The sequence below is a fragment of the Coenobita brevimanus genome, chromosome 76, assembly GCF_032717465.1.
Source record: "Coenobita brevimanus isolate Jiangsu-jjx chromosome 76, ASM3271746v2, whole genome shotgun sequence".
Classification (NCBI taxonomy): Eukaryota; Metazoa; Arthropoda; class Malacostraca; order Decapoda; family Coenobitidae; genus Coenobita; species Coenobita brevimanus.
The window spans coordinates 7562029-7584188 of NC_137029.1; the positions used below are offsets into that span (position 1 = coordinate 7562029).

Below are 22160 nucleotides of genomic sequence, written 5' to 3' on the forward strand. Positions count from 1 at the left end.
TCTTATACCATTCAAAGCGTTAATAAGCAACAATCGAATGTATGCACGTCTCACTACTGTACACAAATAAGTTTTCAAGGGATGTTATATATCTTCGTTAAAAAATGGCTTGTGTGTGTTATCATTTGGAATAATTTAATTGATCTGCTGCAATTATTGTTTGTCTTTTGCAGAATGGTAAGGTTAAGCAGACGGCCTCTCACCCTCAGGGCGGGAGTGGTGGTGGTGGTGGTGGTGGCCTTGGCTGCGGCAGAGATGACAGAGACATGGTTTGAGTACAGGGCCCGCACCAAGAAGGAACTCAGAAATAAAGCCAAAACATCACTGGAATCTAACATGGGTGAGTACTTATAAAGCTTCATTTCTATGCAAGGAACTATTAATATCTGAAGTCCAGAAAGCGCAGACTGGATCTGTCTAATACTTTTTTTTTTTTCCTCGCAGTGTGTAGTAAAATTACAGTAATAATTCAAGCACTTCCTAGAAAGCCACGGGACATGAAAAAAAGGAAACGAAATGTGTGAGACTTTTTAGATGAAAGATGGAGTAAGGAAAGGCGTTAAGTCTCCCTTGCCATTACTAGGCGTGTGCAAGGGTGCGTCAGGAGACACGGAAATGAGACAAATGAATGGTTGGGTTGGAAGGAATGCATGGCCGCGAGAGAAGTTTCTTATGTCAGTGTTTTTGCTCATGATACAACTGTGGGGAGAGAGCTGCAAGAACAGCGAGGTTCTACGAAGACCTAATCTTAATTTCCTGGTGAGGGCATTTTATATATATATATATATAAACATCAGTCTATCTACTGTATATAAACTCTCTCTCTCTCTCTTTCTCTCTCTCTCTCTCTCTAAACATCTATCTATCTATCTATAAACATCTGTCTATCTATATAAACTCTGAAATATAGGATGGTTTCCAATGAAACTGAACACTGAATGAAAAAAAAATGAAGTTCCCGGGTTAACGATGTTTATTGACTTATTCTGCGTCAGTCAGTTTAGATCCTCTATGATCCTTTGAGTGGCTTAAGGTCCATCATATCTACGCCAGCCATTATATATTGATTCGGATCATGCCTGTGGAGCGTGGCAGTAATAAGCGCTACCAGTGCAACGGCTTTCGATATAAAGCCATGTTCATGTCTTCCATTTTTTCTTAAGAGATCCTTGAGGTCCATTCTACTAATTCCGTAAAAACCAGTCCCTTCTGATTATGTTTATGAGGGTCATTATGAAAAGTCATCTCTGTTGGTATCTTTTTTTTTTTTTTTTTTTTTTTTTTAATGACAATACCGACCTTCCAGGAATGGATGAAGTGGTTGGAAAGGAGCTGACGGGATGGGCTTGGTTGATGGTAGGTGATGGGATACAGCGGGGGAAGTACACAGTGTGCATATAGGTGCTGTAGGTCGGCTGGCATTTGAGGTAAATATTTTTTTGATATTCACTACTTCAGAGCAAAAATGAGTTGGGCGAGTGGAGAGGAGTGGACAGGATGGGCTGGGCCCAGGGAAGTATACCCTGTGAAGAGGGATGTTACAAGCAGTCTGGCAAGGTTTAAGTTAAAGGCAAGTAAGAATAAAAAGTTGGGTGAGAAAAATGAAGTGGATGGGATGGCCTAAGCTGGTGGTGGGGTATAGTGTAGGGTGGGATGAGTACTCTTTTTAAACATGGGCGACTTATGATATTGTGGTCTCAGGCTCATCTGGACGTGAACCCGGTGGTTGCGGGTTGGAGGCGCTCTGCTCCTGCCGTCCACCATCCCACTCTCAGATTATAGAAAAGGAGCTGAGGAATGTTTGTATAGCCTGGCAGTGGTTATACAAACGCCCACTGCGTCATAGTGGCCTACTCTAGCACCTAAGTGCTGCTTGAAGGGTGGAGTTGGCGGTGGGAAGATGTCACAAAATTTTCTCAAACACTCGATTGGAGGGGGGAAAGCTGGGTGGAGTGGGTGGAAAGGAATGGGCGGGTCGAGCTGGAATGGTAATGAATAGTGCGGCAAGTCAAGGGTAATACTGTATAATACAGTGTGAAGATGGGCACGTGGATTGGGTACTGTAAGCGTGTTGATTCAAAGATTTCTAAAAACAAAAGGAAAAAGTGTAAACATGAGCCTTTTTCATATACCTGGATGGTATTGTTATGGCACAGATATAAGGACTATTTTATAACTCACAAGGAGCTACCGGATGCGTGTTACCAACGGCCATTTCAGTTCCTAATGCCAGTCACTAAAGCCTTTAATTCAGGTGCTAAAATCAACAAGAGTGAAATTCTCACACGTGATCTTGAGATAGGAATTCCTCTCAAGTGAATTTCATTGTAAAAGTAAAATGTTTAAATTGTGTTATTTGTACATTTGATTTACCCACACATACTGTACTTTGCTAGGCTGGACAAATTTCAGTACGATGATTCGGTGTCTTACTTAAAACTGTATACTGTGTATTTATCGATCCATTTTAGAATTTGCAATGCTTTATATTGATAATAACAGATATTTAGGTACTCCAGGTACAATACTGAGCACTGCTTAGCCTTTTGTGCCTTGAATTAACTAACATGGTCTCCGTTTCTCAAACTGGTATCTCAGTTTAATTCATGTCTACGATACCTAGTTCATACTCAGCAAGAAAAATATGAGTAATGGAAAGGAGACGTTGGTCTTTCGATATAAATCTTCCTTCATTAAAACATTGGCGTCCATACCCTTAGCTCTCCAAAAGCCTTCTCAGTCCAGAGATACCATCACTAATACACGTGGAATAGAGTATGGGAGGAACCTGATAAGAAATAAACTGGCTACGAGGTTACTATTAGATACTGTCATAGAAACTTATGGCAGGAATTTAAAAAAAAATCACAACAACGAGTCATCAAGATACACAAGAGCAGTTTGAGCGATTAAATACTGAATTACCGCCTCCCAAAATAGTTGTGTGTATATCATCTTTTTCAATCATACCAATTGATGAGTTCAAAAGATGTATGTGACTGTTCCAAGACAGTCCAGTGCAATAACTATCAAACTACATTATGTACGCATAATCTAATATTCTATTATTTCACATACACGTCAACTGAAATGAACTGAGACCTACTTGGAAACGAAACAGATCATTTTCACTGTACCGACCTGACTGGATGAATCACAGAATCTTGCAAATATTGTACTACTGCGTTATAGTATGTTTAGTTCCTCACTATTTGATGAGCAGATATTTTAACTTAGATCCATTCACTAAATGTAGAGCAAAATCAAATAATTTGTCAGAGGCTAGTATTAGAAGTGCTTTGATGTAACATGTCTGCGTATCAAATGTGAGGATGCTAATTAACCCGTATCAGCAAAGTTAAATCCAGCTAGGTAAAGTGAAAGCAGTCTAGCATATCACCTGATAAGCCTGAACTTAATTTCAGGTACTCTTCTGTAGATCTAGCAAATATTTTTTTCATTCATGGAACTGTGCTTTATCTCAGTTGATAAAAATCCCGTTTCGTCTGCTACCCGCTAATACGTTGTGGAACTGGCAAGATGTAATCAGTTGAACTTGGTGTGTGTGTGTGTGTGTGTGTGTGTGTGTGTGTGTGTGTGTGTGTGTGTGTTTTGTATCTTCAAGATCTTAAGAAAACTATGTACTCTAATTACTGCTCGCTTGGTAAGAAGTTGGTGAAAAGAATATCCAGAGCATTGATTTCCTGTCATATATGATTAGAAACTCAGAGTTACGTCAAATGTGAACATTTATATTTTGAATTCATCCAGGGCCCTTTATGACACCCATTTTCATCACTGTTCACCACAATAGTCCACACACTTCAGCTTGGCGGAAACTTTCATTCTCTTTTAGCATATTCCCAGTGATGTAATAATTACTACGGCCCTACATTCTCTCCGCAACACGTCTTTTCGTCGCAAGCATCCATATCTTAGTGTTACTCTTTTGTTGCACTGTACTTCAGCATTCAAGACTGAGAGGTGGCAGTTTTACGCCAAGTTAAAATGATGAGAATGTAGAGCCGATGGACATTTGTAATTCATATGGATGACCATCTCGTGGCGAAAAAGCGAAGTAAAAAGGATCAAAAATACAATCTCGCAAAAAACAAGTGAAGTGTATATAATTATGTCTCTGCCCATTTATGGTGGAGGAAATATTAAAGCGATTGGGATATTCATGCGTGCATGAGTGCGTGCATGGGTCCGTGTGACCTACACACTATTGTGGCCTCGATATCTTCTGAACCCATCGGCGGATTTCCACCAAACTTTTGTCAGTGATGCAGTATGAGGAAGTGATGAACTGATTAGGTCAGCTAGATCAAGGGGTCAAAGGTCAAGGTCATATGGGGTCGACTTAATTTATCTTTGGTCTCATTTAATCCACAATGAACCCTGCCATGGAAGTTGTATGGCGAGTCCGTATGCAAGGCTTGGCGGAGGCACACTGAAGAACGTTTCTCGGCGTTTCACTACAGTATGACATAATGGCTTCGTACGAGACAGACTGGGTGACGATCGAGTCTGAAAAAAAGTAAGCTTTAAAAGTCAGCTATATAAAAAAAAGCTATAACTCTGTGCAGCGACAAAGTGAGTTACGATCGAACCTGAAAAAAAGGAAGCTATAAACTTAAGTTATAAAGGACAGCTGCAAAAAATAAGCTATAACTCTACCCAGACAAAGTGCTTAACGATCGAGCCTGAAAATGAGTGTCTAGTGTTATATGTGGGAAATTGTGTTGTTAAGTGAGTCAGTGAGTGAGTGAATGGGTGTGTTGCTATGGTGAGTGAGCAAGTGAGTGTGTTGGTATGGAGTGTGTATTTTAGAGTGGTCTGTGACGGCAGCCAGATGTGGTGGAGGGCGAGTGAGCGAGTGTGTTGGTGAGTGAATGAGTGTGTAGTGTCATGAGTTGGTAAGTGAATGAATGAGTGAGTGAGTGTATTGGTGTGGTGGGTGAGCAAGTGTGTTGGTATGAAGTGAGGGGGAGTGAGTGAGTGTGCTGGTGAGTGTGTGTGGCAGCCGTGTAATCGCTGCCTACCGCACCCAACGAGCGGAACCCAGCCTTCTGGTAATTACTGGCCAGGAGGTAGAGTGCGTGGAGTCTGTGGGAGGCAACACACTCAGAGCCAGGACGCACAAACAAACATACCATTCAGGGCCAAGATGCACAAACAAACATACCACTCAGGACCAGGATGCACAAACAAACATATCACTATCTCCCTTTCCTAGCTCAGATTTTATTTATAGGAGGAATAAAGGACGTGGAAAGATTCTGCTCTCTCGGTTCCTTGTCTGTCCTACAAAAATAAAGCTTCGTCACATGCCAATATCTCCCTCTCTTAGCATAGGTTTGTATTTCACAGGAGATACAAGAGACATGGCAACTTATGCACTCTCGATTCCTTATTCGCCCTGGGAAAAGAAAGAGCTTAGTTACATATCATTATCTCCCTCATGTAGCTCAGATTTTTTTTTTTTTTTTTCCATAGGAGGAGGAAAAGACATGGAAAAATTCTGCGCTCTCTTCTTGACTGCTATACGAAAATAAATCTATGTTATATGGGAGTACTGATTGCAAGTTTGTTAGTGAATTCGGCCTCTGTGATCGCATTTCAAAAGGATCCAAACCGACTGATAAGAAACAGACCCCCATAACTGTCAACTGTTATCAATGTTGGTTTTGTTTTTATTTTTTTTCATGTTCATAATCACAGTATTTTGGGTGTGAAGTGCTTAGTACCTGTATGAGTAAAGATAACGTATAAACAGGCAATCCTATACACAGCTTAGGCTAAGAGAGTTTATGAATACGGGGCCTGGGTCTTGTAGGTTAACAAAGCTCCCTAACTCCTGTTCCTAATCGATTTATTTTGCTTATTATACTTTGCTATTCTCCTCTGTATAACTTAAATCATTCTAATATCTCCAGTATTCAAATATAAATCGTTAAAGTAGAGGTACTACAAGAACACGGACCTGGAGTTTGGGGTTTACGACTGTTATAACTCCTTCGGTGCGGGGACGTATTTTTTCTGCTTCGCGAGAGGCCTGGTGTACAAAAGCGACCCGTATTTATTCTTGTGTTTTTATTGTGACTGCAGAGTACTGAACTAATATCATCCCCAAGCCCACACTGGACAACCTATAACGTCCATCTTCACAGGATACCACCGTCCTGCCCTAACACCCACCATCCTCCCTCCCCCCGCCCGTCCCGCCCACTCCTTTCCACCCTTGTTTGTGTCTTCTTGTTGTGGGGACAAAAAAAAAAAATAAATAAATAAATAAAATAAAATAGAATAAAACAAAATAAGATTAAAATGAAAAAGTACCCTCCCGCCAGACCAGCCTTTATACTCCCCTGCTCGTGACAGACATAAACAGAAGTATTTACAATTCCACACACTGCCACCATGACCATTCCTATTGTTCCCCTCTCTGTAAAGGCATAATGAGATATAAATACCTGCGTGTGTGTGTGTGTGTGTGTGTGTGTGTGTGTGTGTGTGTGTGTGTGTGTGTGTGTGTGTGTGTCCTTAGGGGAAACCTCTCGAAATGAAAGGACAAAATCCCAAAAGTCCTTCAAAAGTTACATACAAAACAAAATCAGTTGGTTTAGTCATCGTCGTAGTGGTGAAGAAGGTGAAATGAAAATTACTTTTAGATTAGTAGTGGTCTGTCAGTTAGTCACCTATTTTTGTTTGGTATTATTGTGCAGTATGTTTATATATATATTACATTAACTACCTATTTTTGGAAACATGTTGCATCACTGTCGTTTGCATTGCTTTTTAAAATTATAAGGGTTCCAAAATTCAATCGTTATTTTTCTAGATGCACGATCTAATGGTTAATGTCACAGTGGTAATACTGAGCTTATGTCACAGTTTTTCTAGCTGCCTCATATGACGATGCACAGTTTTGAGGCTTACATTACCACTTTCCTAACTGCCTAATAATTATGACGATGCACAGTTTTAAGGTTTATGTTAGTGCTTTTCTGTCTGGCTCATATAACGAAACAGAATTTCAGGGTTTATGTCATGAAGTGTTCTACTTCTTTCATGTCCGGTTATTCTTGCCTCCACCAGAACTGGGCGAGATCCACTCCCGTCAGAAGAGGTCCATCGCCTTCCCCACCGGCTCCACCTTCACCATCACCCCTGTCCTCTGCATCCCAGTGCTCTCAGTCGGCGATCTCAGTAAGTATACACTCGCATAGTACTATCAGGTGTAGTTTTGTGACTTCTGAGTGCAAGATGTTCCTGTACTTTTTTGATAGTGTCTGTCTTCAGCGGAAGTAATATGCCCGTATTTTTTCTTCTGAAAATAACTCCTGTGTCTTTTTTAAGTGCGGCTTATTCCCTCTGATAGTTTTTTTATGAACCCACATCATTTGTGTACTGCCACCTAGTGTCATGCCAACAAAAAATAGTGCAACACTTCAGCCGCAGATTTCCTCATTTGAAAAGGTTTCGCGGTTAACTTTAACTAAAACCTCTAGAAATCTTTTGGTTCCAGTCATCTACGGGCAAAGTAGACTCTGCAACACAGAGTTAACTCACTACCCAGCCTCCAATACGTCTTTGCTATACTCTAAACTCCAGACGCCCACTCCTCGTCAAAGGTGTTCCTATAATCGTCGGAGACGTCCATCTTGCCACCAGCGCACTCCACCACAGTATGTCTCTTTTATCACTTCCAGTACCCTCCTGGCGACTTTTACAACCTCAGGTCACCTGCCTGCAAAGTCTACAGCATTTCAAATCCTACAGTCTCAGGTCAACCTGCCAGCAAACACAAGTAACCTTGTTGAGGGGTTTCCAGTTATTCCGGGAGAGAGTTCTTGAGTGCAGAGGATGAAACGGATTAAATGCACCTTCACCTTTATTCCTAAAGCACCAGATTTCACGGGTTGATGAAGACTGGCGGGCACAGTACAACAGTATCTTTAAACAAGCAGATTTTTGGCAAACTTCGTCATGGAAGCGACCTCTGCTTAATCTTAACCTAATATGAATCGAACCCCACTGGTCTAAACAGGAAGCGGATATCCTAATTATGATCAATAACTTGGCGAAGTGATGCATGGAAGATGTATTGTTCCCACACAAACATGAGAAACTTGGATTTATATGGGTGGGTGTTGTAATACATTATCTTTAGAGTTATGGATATATGAATAATAACCATGTAGTCCCTGTTTATAAACGAAGATAAAAGGGATGGCAATTTAGAGATGGTGGCCCTATATACCATAAAGCATTTGTGAGTAATCTGTGCCAAGAACTGAATACACACACACACACACACACACACACACACACACAAAGCAGTGTTATACCTTAAACACCAGAAGGTAGATCATACCTGTAGTTTCCTCTGTCCTCACATATCTGTAATTGGATTCTTATGGGTAGACCTCCTCACTTCATGTAACAGTTTTCTTATGGGAAATAATAAGATGAAGATGTTTTAACAGGGTATTTAAGGATGATGTCACCATCCAATAAACTAGTGCTAAATGTGAATTGGAGAATCAGTTTCCATAAAGGCTATATCAATAGTGATGTTTGATAAGACTCTCTCACTAGTGGTAACAGAATGCCAAGTTTTGACTTACTATACCCGTTTTACTCAAACTAGGCCTTAAATTGCCATCTCTGCATCTTGAATGCTGAGATATAACAAATGAACACTGAAGTATGGTTCTAGTCACGAAAAAGTGATATGGAAAGGATGTACTGTAGAGCCTTTGTATTGCTTTTTTCTGCCACTGAGCTAAGTGAATTAAGCTACAAGAAGGACGAAAATCAGGGCAAACTTAAGTGAAACAACTATAGGTGCGAGAATAAATAAACAGTCTGAGATATGTTCAGATTTTTTCACTAAGTATTCATGAAGTTTACAGTACCGCTGGGGATACAAAAACTGAGATGCTGGAACGAAACCATGGATATGACATTCTTTAATATATGCTAAAATTTAGTTTTTTTTTTTTTTTTAAAGTTCTAATATCAATCAGCACTACAGGAAACACAATATAGGCTGTTATCGGAGTCAGTTTTGTGCCCTGATTTGGCATGTGGTAAAATTATAACTATTGACACACGCTAACAGGACTTGCACTTTGATCAGAACCGTCCATATGCTAGATTTCTTTCTCGCGCCTGTCATAACTATCCAAGGTCATGTAATTAAAATAAACTAAGAAAAGGCTAGGGACTACTGGGGTCGCCATCTGTATATGTATCCAGAACATTATGTAATAAGTGTGACGTCAGTGAAAGGCTCCTACGCTGTGATCTAATTATGCTGTCACATTCAATTGTAATATCACTCCGGTGGTGTGGGAATATTGCCGATACACCACAACACGCCATCATTCGCAACCCAATAACTTCACTAACGACATCAATCACATTTCGTCTCGGCTGGTGACCGTCCTCCACTACACACCAGGGAAAAACCCTGCTTCATGCACGCTGCACCAGTACATCGCCGTCTGCGCTCCAGCCCATTAATGTTGTGTTATGGCTCGGCACTGCCACTTGAGATGCATCAGCAAGCGTGGTAAAATCAACTGGGGCTCCTGCGGCTGTCACATATTCCGAACTCACGCAGCTAATGAATTTGTAGGTCGCCTTCACCTCTGGCCCCCTAACATAGTTTGTTGGATACTGATGAGTGAGGCTGAGATTTGTCATGGGCAACAAGCGTGGCGTATGGCGGTGGTGGGAGGCGGTGCTGGCGGGCAGGACGCTACCACCACTTGATTTACTGCACCGCTGGCCCAGGATTCACAAACAAACTTACGATTGAAGCTCTGTCGTTACTTAGGTATGTGTGTGCATTTTCATCTGTTTATTTTAATTCAGTTAATTAATTAATTAATCTGTTCATTGCACTTTCGCTTTAATGCACTGCTGGTCAGTGGTAGGTGGTGGCGACCATCATCCACTCAGTCGATGTAGTGCTGTTAGCTTCTTCCTTCACCTTTATCACTCTATTTCTGTGTCTGCATTTCTCTATTCCTACCTCTCCCTTTCCTTCCTGTCACATTCTGCTACCCCTCTTTCCACTTCAGGTGGTTCTACGCTGAGAGACAAGTCTAATGGTTTCTTGTAACCCAGGGAACCATTTACAACGCGGGTGGTACCCTGATAACCAAATAACGGGGTGAACTAGAGCCAACTTTTGTGCCCCTGTTAACTGGGCGGAGAGACGCAAATGCGGCATTCACCCAGGAACCAAAACTCCTCCCGTTTCCCCTTGCCTCGCCATGGCGAGGCACTGCCAACCGCACGGAACAGCCCTACAGGGGCGGTTGCATTCCTGTGTTAATAGGTCTGCTCGGCTAGACAGAATGTAGTTGATCATCATCAACAACTGCACTGCTGGCCTAGGATTCAAATAAACTTACAATCGAACCCTGTCTTAACTCAGATAACATTTAAAGAACTTAAAACGGGATTTACTGCGCGTTTACTTTACGAGTTCTGCAGCACTGAGCTCGGACCCACAGACATACGATCAGTTCCTTATCGCATCCTTGATGTTTTGCAGGAACGCCTAGACACGGGAAGATTCTGCATTTTAATTTTTTTCCTTGCTGAAAACCGTTATAACCCACGAATATTTTTCTCTCGTAACTAAATCTTTTCTCTGTATTCTCGTGTCCTTGTCGTAAATTGAAAAAGAAATTATAGTTACGACTGGGAACTGACTGTAAGTATGTTTTTAAATCCCACCCCAGGACGTCACTGCCACATTTGATTTACAGGTGCAGCGCTGACATCAAGCACCGCCACAACCACCGACCACCCGACCATGAACAATAAAAGCAAGCGAGGTAATGCAAAAGATAACTTCATGAGATTTTATGGGTCTTGAATGAGTACAACAATATAGCATTAATACCTTCACCATAAGGGGGTCTGTCTAAGTTGGATGCAGTCGTCTGGTTGGAACGAGAATGTAGTTTTAAAAATACACCGATGTTATCAGACAGTTATTAGGCAATGTTTCAAGCTCCCACTATAGAAGGTCTTTCCTAAGCTGACGTTCTGTGTACATTGATATTTTCGTGAGTGGGAATAATAGATTTATAAACAAACATGGTTGCTAAGCCGACCTACGTTGGGTAGGTGGTTTCGGAGTTCGCTTCCCGATCTGCGTATGCCCTAAATCTAAGTCTGGAACTCAATCTGTGACCGTAGCTTAAAGGGGGTGCTGGCAGTATGTCCTTTCATGTATTAGCCTATGTTTACCCCGCCACTTCATACCAATGACATATACAGACTTCTTACAAACACGCACACACGTGCAAACACACACACACACACACACACACACACACACACACACACACACACACACACACACACACACACACACACACACACACACACACACACACACACACACACACACACACACACACATTACAACAATTCGACTTCAGGTACTGTACAATACTCTCACTACAGACATCCCTTCTTGCTTCGCGCTTGGCCTGCATGGAGGAGGGGTATTTCCGTCCATTCACTCTCACTCCCTTCGAGGAGAAAGTCCGGTCTTGCAGTGGCCCTCATGTGGACTGATGCAGATACAGAAGTCATTACGCCACCTCCTGTATCACTGAAAGTTATCTACACCCAGACGCTTTAATCTTAGGAGTGGCCACAAACTAATCGTCTCCTTATTAGCATGTCCTCCACTATACTGTATACAAATAGGAAAGAAGTGCCGTCGAGTTGAATTATGGAAGTGTCTGGTCTTGGCTTGAGTTGGTCTACTGTCATCTGCGATATATTATTTTTTTGTCGTAAATGACCTCTTTAAGTTGCGTCTTGAACTCTTTCGTTTTTGTTTCGCCTTTTATAATTTTGCCTAACAATTTTATCCCAGAAAAGTGGGCAGGACGTCAAAGAAGAGCGAAACGGTGATAAGAACGTGTACAGATTTTAATTACGTGTACTTAATTACCTGTCTTTAAGCTACTTACCTGGATTTCCTGAGTTATGCACAGTGGGTCGCAGGTAGTGAACGAACGCTCCCAATCCCATACTTTTCCCTTCGGCGTGTAGAGGTTAGAGGCTAGGTTATCATAATTTAAAACAACAAGGGTGAGAGATCGACCTACACCCTTGATAACATTTTACTTGACAGAATAACCTCCTATCAAGTTCTGGTCTCGAACTTTAGCACGTCGGCCACAGTGCATTTCGACTCAGAACTCTACCAACCACACTACCAGTCGCAGTCACGAGGTTATATTCATCAGTACAGTCTCTATTTTTGGACCTTTCTGAAGTTAAAGATTATAAGCAAACAGGTACTTCGTGACATTTATAACTATTCATTGCAGGTTGATGTACTCTCCCCTTCGCCCCCCCCCCTTTTTTTTTGCAAAGAGTTATTTTGTTATAAACCTGAAACTCTGATATATGCTTTTTTTATTTCCCTATTTTTTCGTAGCTGTAATTTTTGGGTTTATTTCTGTGATATATTTGTAGCTTAAAGTTTATCTCATTGCCCTATGTGTTTTCATTATCTCTCTCTCTCTCTCTTTCTCTCTCTCTCTCTCTTGCTTTGGATAGCTATTACACAGTACTGACTCGAATTTATTTTGGTGACCTTGGAGGTGCGGTTCGGAGGGCGGGAGTGCACGGTGTAAAGCAGTATTCAGTCAGTTTTTATCCCATAATTCCCTTCATCTTTGACTCTCTGACCACTTTTCCGTTCCGTTGACATTTAGGATTAAAAAAATTAAAAAAGAAAAGAAAATCGCACTGTGGAAGTTTATGGTGAAACAATAGTCACTGAACCAAAACAAATCATCTCGCACGTCAGAAACACTCCACACTAAAACCGTAAACACACACACACACACACACACACACACACACACACACACACACACACACACAATAGTTCCAATGTTTGTTTTTAGTTTAGTCAGATTTATTCCTATCGACCGGACAAAGACCATTAAGACGGATAAAGGACTTGAGGGTGGGAAGTTCTTTCACCTTTGACTCTCTTCCCTGCGCTTCAGCCATCGTTTTCTATATATCAGATATTATATACCACTTGACTCTGCCGTTGCTGTCAGATTCAGTTAACACCGATTCTTACAACCGTTCAGTGTATGACTATAGCCTAGTTATAGGTCCTAAAGTTACTGTAATAAATAAGAACATGAGAACAGTATATGTTATTATGTTGACTCGTAGGTGTGTGTTTGTGTCAGCGTGTGAAAGAGGACATACTCATGGCCTGAAGTTGTATTTACCTTTTCCTAATATTTTAAAGCGTTGACTAGACATTTCAAAGTCAAACAAGAGTGAATATTGACATGAATAATACGATGAAACAGTTATTTCTGACAATATTCTGCTATGGAGATGTAGTAGGTAGGGCGTCCACCTACCACATCATAACACTCACAGGATGTTGTGCTGCTTTCGGGTGACGCTACATTAAGTCACAAGCCAAATGATTTCTTGCAATCCAGGAAACCATTTACTGTTGGGTGGTAACCTTATAACGAAATGACTCCTGGTGGTTTAGTAGGTTAACGTGCTCTAACCGGATTAATTCTGTAAGGCTTTAATTTTGAGGGAAGGTTGGGGCTTATTGCTCACATAATGCCACTCATGGAAGAGTGAGTTTGGTTACTATCACCTCAAATGCCGGAACTGAATAGCTTAGCCCCGGGTTCCTACTCTCCTGATGGATGGATGATTTTGATTCTGGGCATAGTCTAGGCAGTCTTTTCTCTTAGGCCCCGCAGTTCTCTCACTCGAAGCAGGTACGTGAACAAGCAAGGCATGAAAGTTGAGAAAATAGAGAATTCATGGACAAAAACGGGTTAATGAAATGTGGATGGTGACGAACATGGCTTGGGTTGCACCAGGAACCTTCATGCTTTGTTACCCTTGTTATTGATTAATAGAACAGCAGTCTTAGTTACATCCCATCGTAAAACAAATACCCGATAAGTTCTAAAGGACCAGTGGGTTCGTTGCTGTTTGCTTTCGTTTGCACTCTATTGTTTAATGTCTTGGTGATCGATAACTAGAATGCGAGAGCGACTTATAAAACTGAAATGTATTAGATGTGATTGGCTTAATCTGTGCGATAAAGCCAAATATTTAAAAAGCTTGAATGAGGCAATAGTTGTATGGTCCGCATCACTGGGTACTCTATTGATACCAGTAGCTTTATATTTTCCTTCGATATTTTCTGCATCCTATTAACTCCAAAAAATAACTCGGATACTGATAAAAATTGATCATGAGAACTTACGGAATTACTGTCTTAAACAAAATGCTCCCTTTTCTAAACAACAGGCGGTGTTTGTTTTTAGCGACAATTTCATTTCATTTCTCGATGCATTAATGAAACTATTAATGACAAGAGCCTCATCGATCTCCATTACTTACCTCCGTGTTACGTTTTATTGAATCCAGCGCATCGTCTTTCGTTAATCACTTATCACGCGCCACCAGTTCCTTTATTTATCACCTTAAATGAAGCGAAACAGCCATATAATTTAGTTACTAGCACTATAGTCGGTTTGTTTTCGTCTGACAGAACTGAGCCACTCCCATAGCTTGAGTACTAAATCGTGGTTGCATAAAATTTGATCAACTTTATTAGATAAGAAAGAATCTCGACCTTATCACCACCCGCTTTTACGAGGCGGAACCATAATGTTTTTGCCCGCCTCTGTGTGTGTGTGTGTGTGTGTGTGTGTGTGTGTGTGTGTGTGTGTGTGTGTGTGTGTGTGTGTGTGTCTCACTGACCAAGGGTAGACTGCTGGAGAGAAGGGCATCTTATGTTTGCAGTTCGTTGACTTCACATTTCAGATGAACCTAGGCGTTAGATTTATCTCTGCGGCTACTAGTTCAAAGTTCTCTGAAGCTTGATTGTGTCGTCTAAAGGAAACAAATTAAAACTATAAAAATCGGATATATTCTTTATACATCAAAAGGAAGCATTTTTGTGCACTTTCAGGTGTCATAAATTCAAACTTTTCTCTAGCAGACCGTGGCATAGTGTTAACTTTGCTGTAAAAAATGAGATGTCAGACCAAGGAAGCGTTGACAGCCAGGAAGGGTGAGCACTCGCACGACGGGGCGGGCTGGTATTAATCAATTTGAGCCGAGAGAGAACGAGGGGGGTAGAGAGCGAGGGAAGGATGGAGGGAGGAAGTGAAGTGGTTGACGGACGTAGTTGGGGGAGGGAGGGAGGGAAGGAGGGAGGAGATGAGGAAGGGAGGTGGGTAAGGGCTGGAGGGCAAGGAGTGAAAGAGGTGGAGGAGGGGTGCGAAGGAGGAAGGAGGTAAGGGAGGGAGGTGGGTGAGGGCTGGAGGGCAAAGAGTGAAAGAAGTGGGGAAGGGGAGGGATTGACTTATATTAAGTAGTTACTGCCCAGTGAGGGCGGAGGAAGTGTGTGTGTGTGTGTGTGTGTGTGTGTGTGTGTGAGAGAGAGAGAGAGAGAGAGAGAGAGAGAGACCGGGGGGGGGGAGAAAATTTAATACGCATGAAGATTATTGGAGAGGAAAGATCAGCGTTAGTTCCAAAAAAATTTATATGTCGCTTCAGAATTAGATTAGAAACACTTTTTAAATGTAACACTCCCTGATGCCTCCCTATTACCTTCTCATGCCATTTTTTCTCTCTGTGTCCTCTATCTCACCCTCATACCATTAGTTTCTCCCTCATGTCACCGTTTCTCCCTAATACCCCCCGATGCTCCCTCATATCCACCTGTTTCTCCTTTATACCTCTTTGTTTTTCCCTCAAACTCCTGTTTCTCCAACATACCGACTGTATCTCCTTCAAACTCCATGTTTCTCCCCCATATCTCCTGTTTCTCCATCATATCGCCTGTTCCCCTCCCTCACCTTTCTCCTCCCTCATTTCTTCTTATAGTCGTACTCATGTTGGTGACGAGTGGAGTCTCGTCATGTAGTGGCATTTCCTCATAATTGAGCTGCCCAACCAGGTCCGCCTCGACCCGGGCAGCCCGTAACGCTTTGGAGAAGCTTATACCTCGGCAACTATAAGGCAGATCACTGCGTGGTTTGCACCATATGATAACCCAGCTCTTTAAGATTCGCTTTTGACAGGTTTCATCACACCCAGGCGGTGCACGTGGCACGTGACACGCACCAAGTGCAGCATGTCGAAAATCTTCAAAAGAGGGTCACAGGCCAGACAGTTTGTCGTAAGGGCATGAAACTTGGAAGGTATATAGCCATCAATATCCTCTAGGCATCCTCGGCGTGTAAGGTGACATTTCTGTGCTTTCGGATTTAAATGGCCGCGCTCGTACCCCGCAGACAAAGGCGTTTTGCTGGTCATAGTTGTGTTTGTCATAACTATCCCCACCATTATTCCATATGGCGGGGATATAGGAACCGCCTGTGTCCATCCATCTGGTGTGTGTGTGTGTGTGTCTTTTCGTCCTGGCCTTTGTCACGGAAACTACCAGGTGGATTGGCTTCATTTCACACAGAAAGATAGGATACGTGTCGTAGCTGATACCCGTATATGTAGAATTGCCATATTGTCTGTACTTTACGAGCTATGACCATATAAGGAAAATCTGTCGTGTTATATTTTGGAAATTTCTTGCCGGATTCTCTTCATATCTTACAGAAAGATAGAGTGTGAGTTCTAGTTTATGTTCTTATATATGAAATTGCCACAATTTCAGTATTTTGCGAGCAATTTCCAAATAAGGAAACTAATCTGTAAACAGCTGTATCTTCGAAACTACTTGATGCATCATCTTCACTTCTTAAAGAAAGATAATGTACGAGTCCTAGTTTAGCCTATGTCCCTATATATGAAACTGCCATACTTATTAATTTTTAGTGCTTATTTACTTATTCTTTACCACATGGTGGGGATACGTCTTTGCCAAAGGCTTGTGTTTGTCATAGTTGTGTTTGTCATAATTGTGTTTGTTATAGTCTTGTTTGTCATAGTTGTTTGTCGTAGTTGTGTTTGTCATATTTGTGTTTGTATTATTCGTGTTTGTCAGAGTTGTGTTTGTCATGGTCGTCACAATCGTGTTTGTCATATTTGTGTTTATCATAATCGTGTTTGTCATAGTTGTGTTCGTCATAGTTGTGTTTGTCATACGAGGTCTGTTCAAAAAGTATCCGATTTTAGGCTCAAAAAAAAAAAATTAATAGCTATCCTGTTGAGCTAGGACACGAATCCCCCTCAAAGTAGGCCTCTGCTGGCTTGACACGCACGCATAGCCCGGCGTTCTTTCCGTCGCCCGAATCATTTTTCAAAGTCGGTTTTCGGTATCTCCTCAGGTGCTTTGGCGCATTCGTCATGATCTCTTCTCTCGTCTCAAATCAGGAACTCTTCAGCTGAGTTTTGAGCTTGGGGAACAACCGGAAGTCGCAGGGAGCCATGTCTGGTGAGTAGGGAGCCTGCCGGACCTGCGGAATGTCGTGCTTGGGCAAAAATTCCTGAATCAGTTGAGAAGAATGGGCAAGGACGTTGTCATTATAATAACTGAATGAAACTGTCCTGGTTGAGATTCGATCCCGGGCCCTTGCGCTTCATACGCGCGAACGTTACCACTGAGCCAAAGAGAGGATCCCTCGCTTTGCCTCTAAGCAACGCGGACTTTCATACACCCCATTACATCATGTACAGCTTCCAACTTGCCACTTTCCAAAGGTCTGGTCTCTTCCTCTGAACTGCGTCACGGACGACGGATAACGTCGAGGTAGTAATGTTTGTTGACAGTCTGACCTTGGTGCGTATTCTTGATGCACAGCACCACGGTAGTCAAAAAAAAAAAAAAAAAAAATCAAGATGCCTTTCATCCTGCTGCAGACCTGTCGCGCTTTTTTTGGCCGGGCGACCCATCGTGCATCCACTGGGACGACTGTGCTTTGGTTTCTGGGTTGTACCCGTACACCCAAGTCTCACCTCCAGTGATAAGTCTTCAGGAAGTCTGGGTCGCGATTTGCACACTCCAACATGTCTGGAGTAACGTTCATCCGAGAGAAGAGATCATGAATGTGAAGAAACACCTACAGGAGGTACCAAAAACCGTCGCCTGAAAACGTTTCAGGCAGTGAAAAGAAAGCTGGGTTAAGTGTGCCAAATCAGAAGGGGCCTACTCTGAGGGAGATTAGTGTCCTAGCTAAGCAGGTTAGCCTTTGTGTGTGTGTGTGTGTGTGTGTGTGTGTGTGTGTGTGTGTGTGTGTGTGTGTGTGTTTTAGAGCCTAAGGTTGGATACTTTCTGAACAGACTTCGTATCTCCCTCATTCTTCCCTATTCCACCCACATACCCCTTGTTTCTTCCTAATATCCCCCTGTTTGTCCCTCATACCGCCTGTTTCTCCCTCATACACCCCCTGTTGATGAGAGAGTGGGACTCCTTCAGGTAGTGGCATTAGCATGACCGGACGGTGGAACTGCCTGGTGATACAAACGTCCCTCAATCTCCTCTTTGTTCCCCCACAGGAGGATGCTGGCTGAGAAGAACGGGAGCTCCATCAATTTCTCCCTATTCCTCAAACATATCCCCTATCTCTCCCTTTCACACCCTTGTTTCTCTCCCTCAGCCGGATACCTGGACATAGAGCTGCCATTTACCATCAAACTGCCCAACGCTACCCAGGTCAGCTACGGACGCATGGATGATGATCGCCTTGGCATATACTCCGTGGTCATCGACTCACTCAGCAGGTATGACCTAAGTGTTGCAGTTGTGGGTCTCTGGGACAGGTGTAACAGGTGTGGGTCTCTGAAGGCAGGTCTAACAGGTGCGTAACTTTGGGGATAGGTGTAACAGGTGAGGGGCTCTAGGGGCAGATTTAACAGGTGTGCAACTTTGGGTACAGGTGTAGCAGGTGAGGGGCTCTGGATCAGGTGTGGAGCTTCAGAGGGCTGGTGTAGTAGGTGTGTGGCTCTGGGGGTAGGCTAAGTGTAGCAGGTGTGGGGTACTGGGGGACATGTGTAGTAGGTGGGGGACTCTTGGAGGTAGGTGAAGAAGGTATGGGGCTCTAGGTGAAGGTGTAGCAGATGTGGGGCACCGAGGGACAGGTGCAGCAGGTGTGGGGATCTGGGGGCAGGTGCAGCAGGTGTGGGGATCTGGGGCAGGTGCAGCAGGTGTGGGGATCTGGGGGCAGGTGCAGCAGGTGTGGGAATCTGGGGGCAGGTGCAGCAGGTTTGGGGATCTGGGGCAGGTGCAGCAGGTGTGGGGATCTGGGGGCAGGTGCAGCAGGTGTGGGGATCTGGGGGTAGGTGCAGTAAGTGTGGGGCTCTGGGGAGTAGGTGCAGCAGGTGTGGGGCTCTGGGGACAGGTGTAGCAGGCGTGGGGCTCTGAGGGGTAGGCGTAGCAGGTGTGGGATCTGAGGCTAAGTGTATGATTATGAGGGCAGGCGTAGCAGTATTGGGTTCTATGGGCAGGTGTGGCAGGTGAGGAGCTCTGGGAACAGGTGTGGGGCTCGGAAAGGAAGACTATAGCAGATGTAGGGCTCAAGGGCAGGGGTGGGGCTCAGGGACGCAGGTGTTGCAGATGATGACCACGAAGGGAAAATGTTCCAGGCATTTTTGCAAGGCTGGTGTGTGGTATTGGTGTGTGGCTGGTATTATGAGAAATCGATTGTTAATTAAGATATGAAAAGACAATTATTCAGGTTCTGTTAATAAGATTGGCTTGCGTTTCAGGCTTGTGTGTGATATTAAGAAAAGGTGATGTTTATTTCAGGTGTAAAGTGTTTATTTAATCCATGTGTGTGTGTGTGTGTGTGTGTGTGTGTGTGTGTGTGTGTGTGTGTGTGTGTGTGTGTGTGTGTGAATTATATTTTTAAGACTGGTGTGTGTGTGTGTGTGTGTGTGTGTGTGTGTGTGTGTGTGTGTGTGTGTGGACGAGAGAGAGAGAGAGAGAGAGAGAGAGAGAGAGAGAGAGAGAGAGAGAGAGACTGCCTGTGTTGTAAGTGCCGCTTTAGTGTGCCTGAGACCAGTTAATACCATTCTTCATGCAAATTCTAATACCTCTCCTAGTACTACATCTAATACCACTTTTAGCACCACATTTAACGCCACTTTCAGCACCACATTTAACACCACTTCTAGCATCGCATCTAATACCACTTCTAGCACTGTATCTATTACCACTCTTAGCACCACATCTAACACTACACTCAGCATCACTTGTAGTAGTTGTTGTTGTTACTGTAGCCCCAGGTTCAACTGAAATGTGAATCCAGTAGACCTCAGGCTGAAGTTTCCTTCCTACTGCAGTCCACCATTTTCTCCTTTTGGGGGATAGGGTGGGAACTGAGGGACATTTGTATAACTGGGCAGTGAAGCCGTCCAGTCATATCGATGCCACCACTTGAAGGCCTCCCTTTCCACCACCACTCACAAGTAACGCAATTGCATGGTGTGTCACGTCCATGTCAGGTTCGGTGTGGACGGCAAGGCGTGTCTGCTGAGGGCCGTGTGCGAGGTGGCAGAGGCGCCGCTCAGGGACGACGGACTCCTGGGCGAGATCCTGAACATTGTCCTCACGTGGGTACCTCACTCATATTAACACTGTTGTCTTACAGGGCTTTTGTTCTAACCTGACAAAGATCACAAAGATCACTACCCGTTTCAGCACAGTTGCTCGCCAGGTGTAGTCAGACTTGAGGGTCGGTTTGATTAATAGCAATGGAAACTCATTCCTGCCTCGTAACTAAGGCTTATCGAATTTAATACTCACGACTTAGTATTCAATTTTTCTGAGTGACTCAGTTCGGTTAGGTGAAAACAAACCCACCAGATTCAGGAGCTGAGGCTTAGCCAGAATCATGGTAAAGAACACCACCCCCGCACCCCCAGCAACTGTCTTAGTTGTGAAATATTATTAGAAGTGTTTATTCACCAAAACGTTTTAATTTAAAGGTATAATTGGTGCATACAGGGTCAAACTAAACGATGCAGCCGCATAGGATAATAATAGCTGGGTCAGTCTAAGTATTATGGCATGTATCAGATTAAGAATTCAAGATCAATACTGGTAATGTTTCCAAAGAAAAAGAGTGAGTTTATGTTTCTCAGGTCACGTTAAGGATTTTCAGGAACAAAGAAGGTGGGAGAGATCCAAACAAAGCTTCTTTGTTGAGAGGGGTGGGGGATGTCTCCTTTCCGAGCTGAAGAAATTCGGGCGAATACAACAATAAGAAAAGCGTTCGGGAAATATGTGGAGTACGTAACTTATTTAAAGCACCTGAAGGATGAGATTACAGACACTCTGCCCTGAAATCACATTTTAGATTTTTGTAAATGGATTATATTGAGATCTAGATGCTTACAATGGTATTAAAATTATGTTCATGGGTTCTTTAGGGGGAGACATTTGCCTCATGAGCCTCCTAAGTACACTACTGGCTAAGAGTGAAGTTAGCGTCACTCACAGTTATTTGCTGTTCATTAGATATTCTAAATCATTAATAAACACTAAACACTGAAAAAAATATATAATTAGTCAGGATACCTAAAATGAAATGGTTGTTTTATATGCAGACGAATAAGATATTTACAAGGCCAGTAGTTTTAACCCAGATCTGCCTAAAAGGTGAATGAAATTATCTGGCTTAGTCAAAATGAAATGCTGTACAAAAGGCGTCTCGGATTGATGGGATTAAAGGAGACTGCTTCCAACTCTCTCACCTCTAAGTCGATTGCGTTAACCAACATGAAATGACATAAAACTGGGCCTTAGCTGATAATTGCAGTGACTTTCTCCTCTTCAGCGCCTCCTCCGGGTCGACGTCGAGTCAGCTGTACGACTACGTGAACGCCGAACACTATGGGAGGGCTTACGGCGACTGCTGGGCCGCCTATCCACAGTGTCCCTTGTCCCTCTTCAAGATCTTCGACGACCACACCAATGAATTATAGCTGCTCTTCTGGGCTCTATCTTTCTGTCTTTTCGTTGCTTCCTCTGCCTCACTGTCTCTCTTCCTTTAATCTCTTCGTCGACTACGCCAGTGAACTATGGCTGATCTTACCTGTCTGTTTGTCATGTTGTTGTTTCCTCAGCTTCATTATCATACACTGTCATTCATTCGCAGTGTCTTGCAATATATCTTTAACCTCTCTTAACCTCT

At 43.0% G+C, this 22160-nt stretch overlaps 1 protein-coding gene across 1 annotated transcript; it reads left to right on the forward strand.

Annotated features, from left to right (window-relative positions):
- Positions 1-174: 174 nt before the first annotated feature.
- On the forward strand, positions 175-21951 carry LOC145408271 (uncharacterized). Its single transcript, XM_080279040.1, has 5 exons — positions 175-340; positions 7102-7212; positions 18624-18747; positions 20470-20577; positions 21804-21951. Exons 1-5 carry the CDS (start codon positions 175-177, stop codon positions 21949-21951), a joined length of 657 nt encoding a protein of 218 aa, XP_080135166.1.
- The last annotated feature ends 209 nt before the right edge of the window (positions 21952-22160 follow it).

Coding starts and splice junctions, on each gene's coding strand:
- LOC145408271 (XM_080279040.1), top strand. CDS start 175: ATGGTAAGGTTAAGCAGACGGCCTCTCACCCTCAGGGCGGGAGTGGTG. Junction 341..7,101: donor ATCACTGGAATCTAACATGG/GTGAGTACTTAT, acceptor TGCCTCCACCAG/AACTGGGCGAGATCCACTCC. Junction 20,578..21,803: donor ATCCTGAACATTGTCCTCAC/GTGGGTACCTCA, acceptor TCTCCTCTTCAG/CGCCTCCTCCGGGTCGACGT.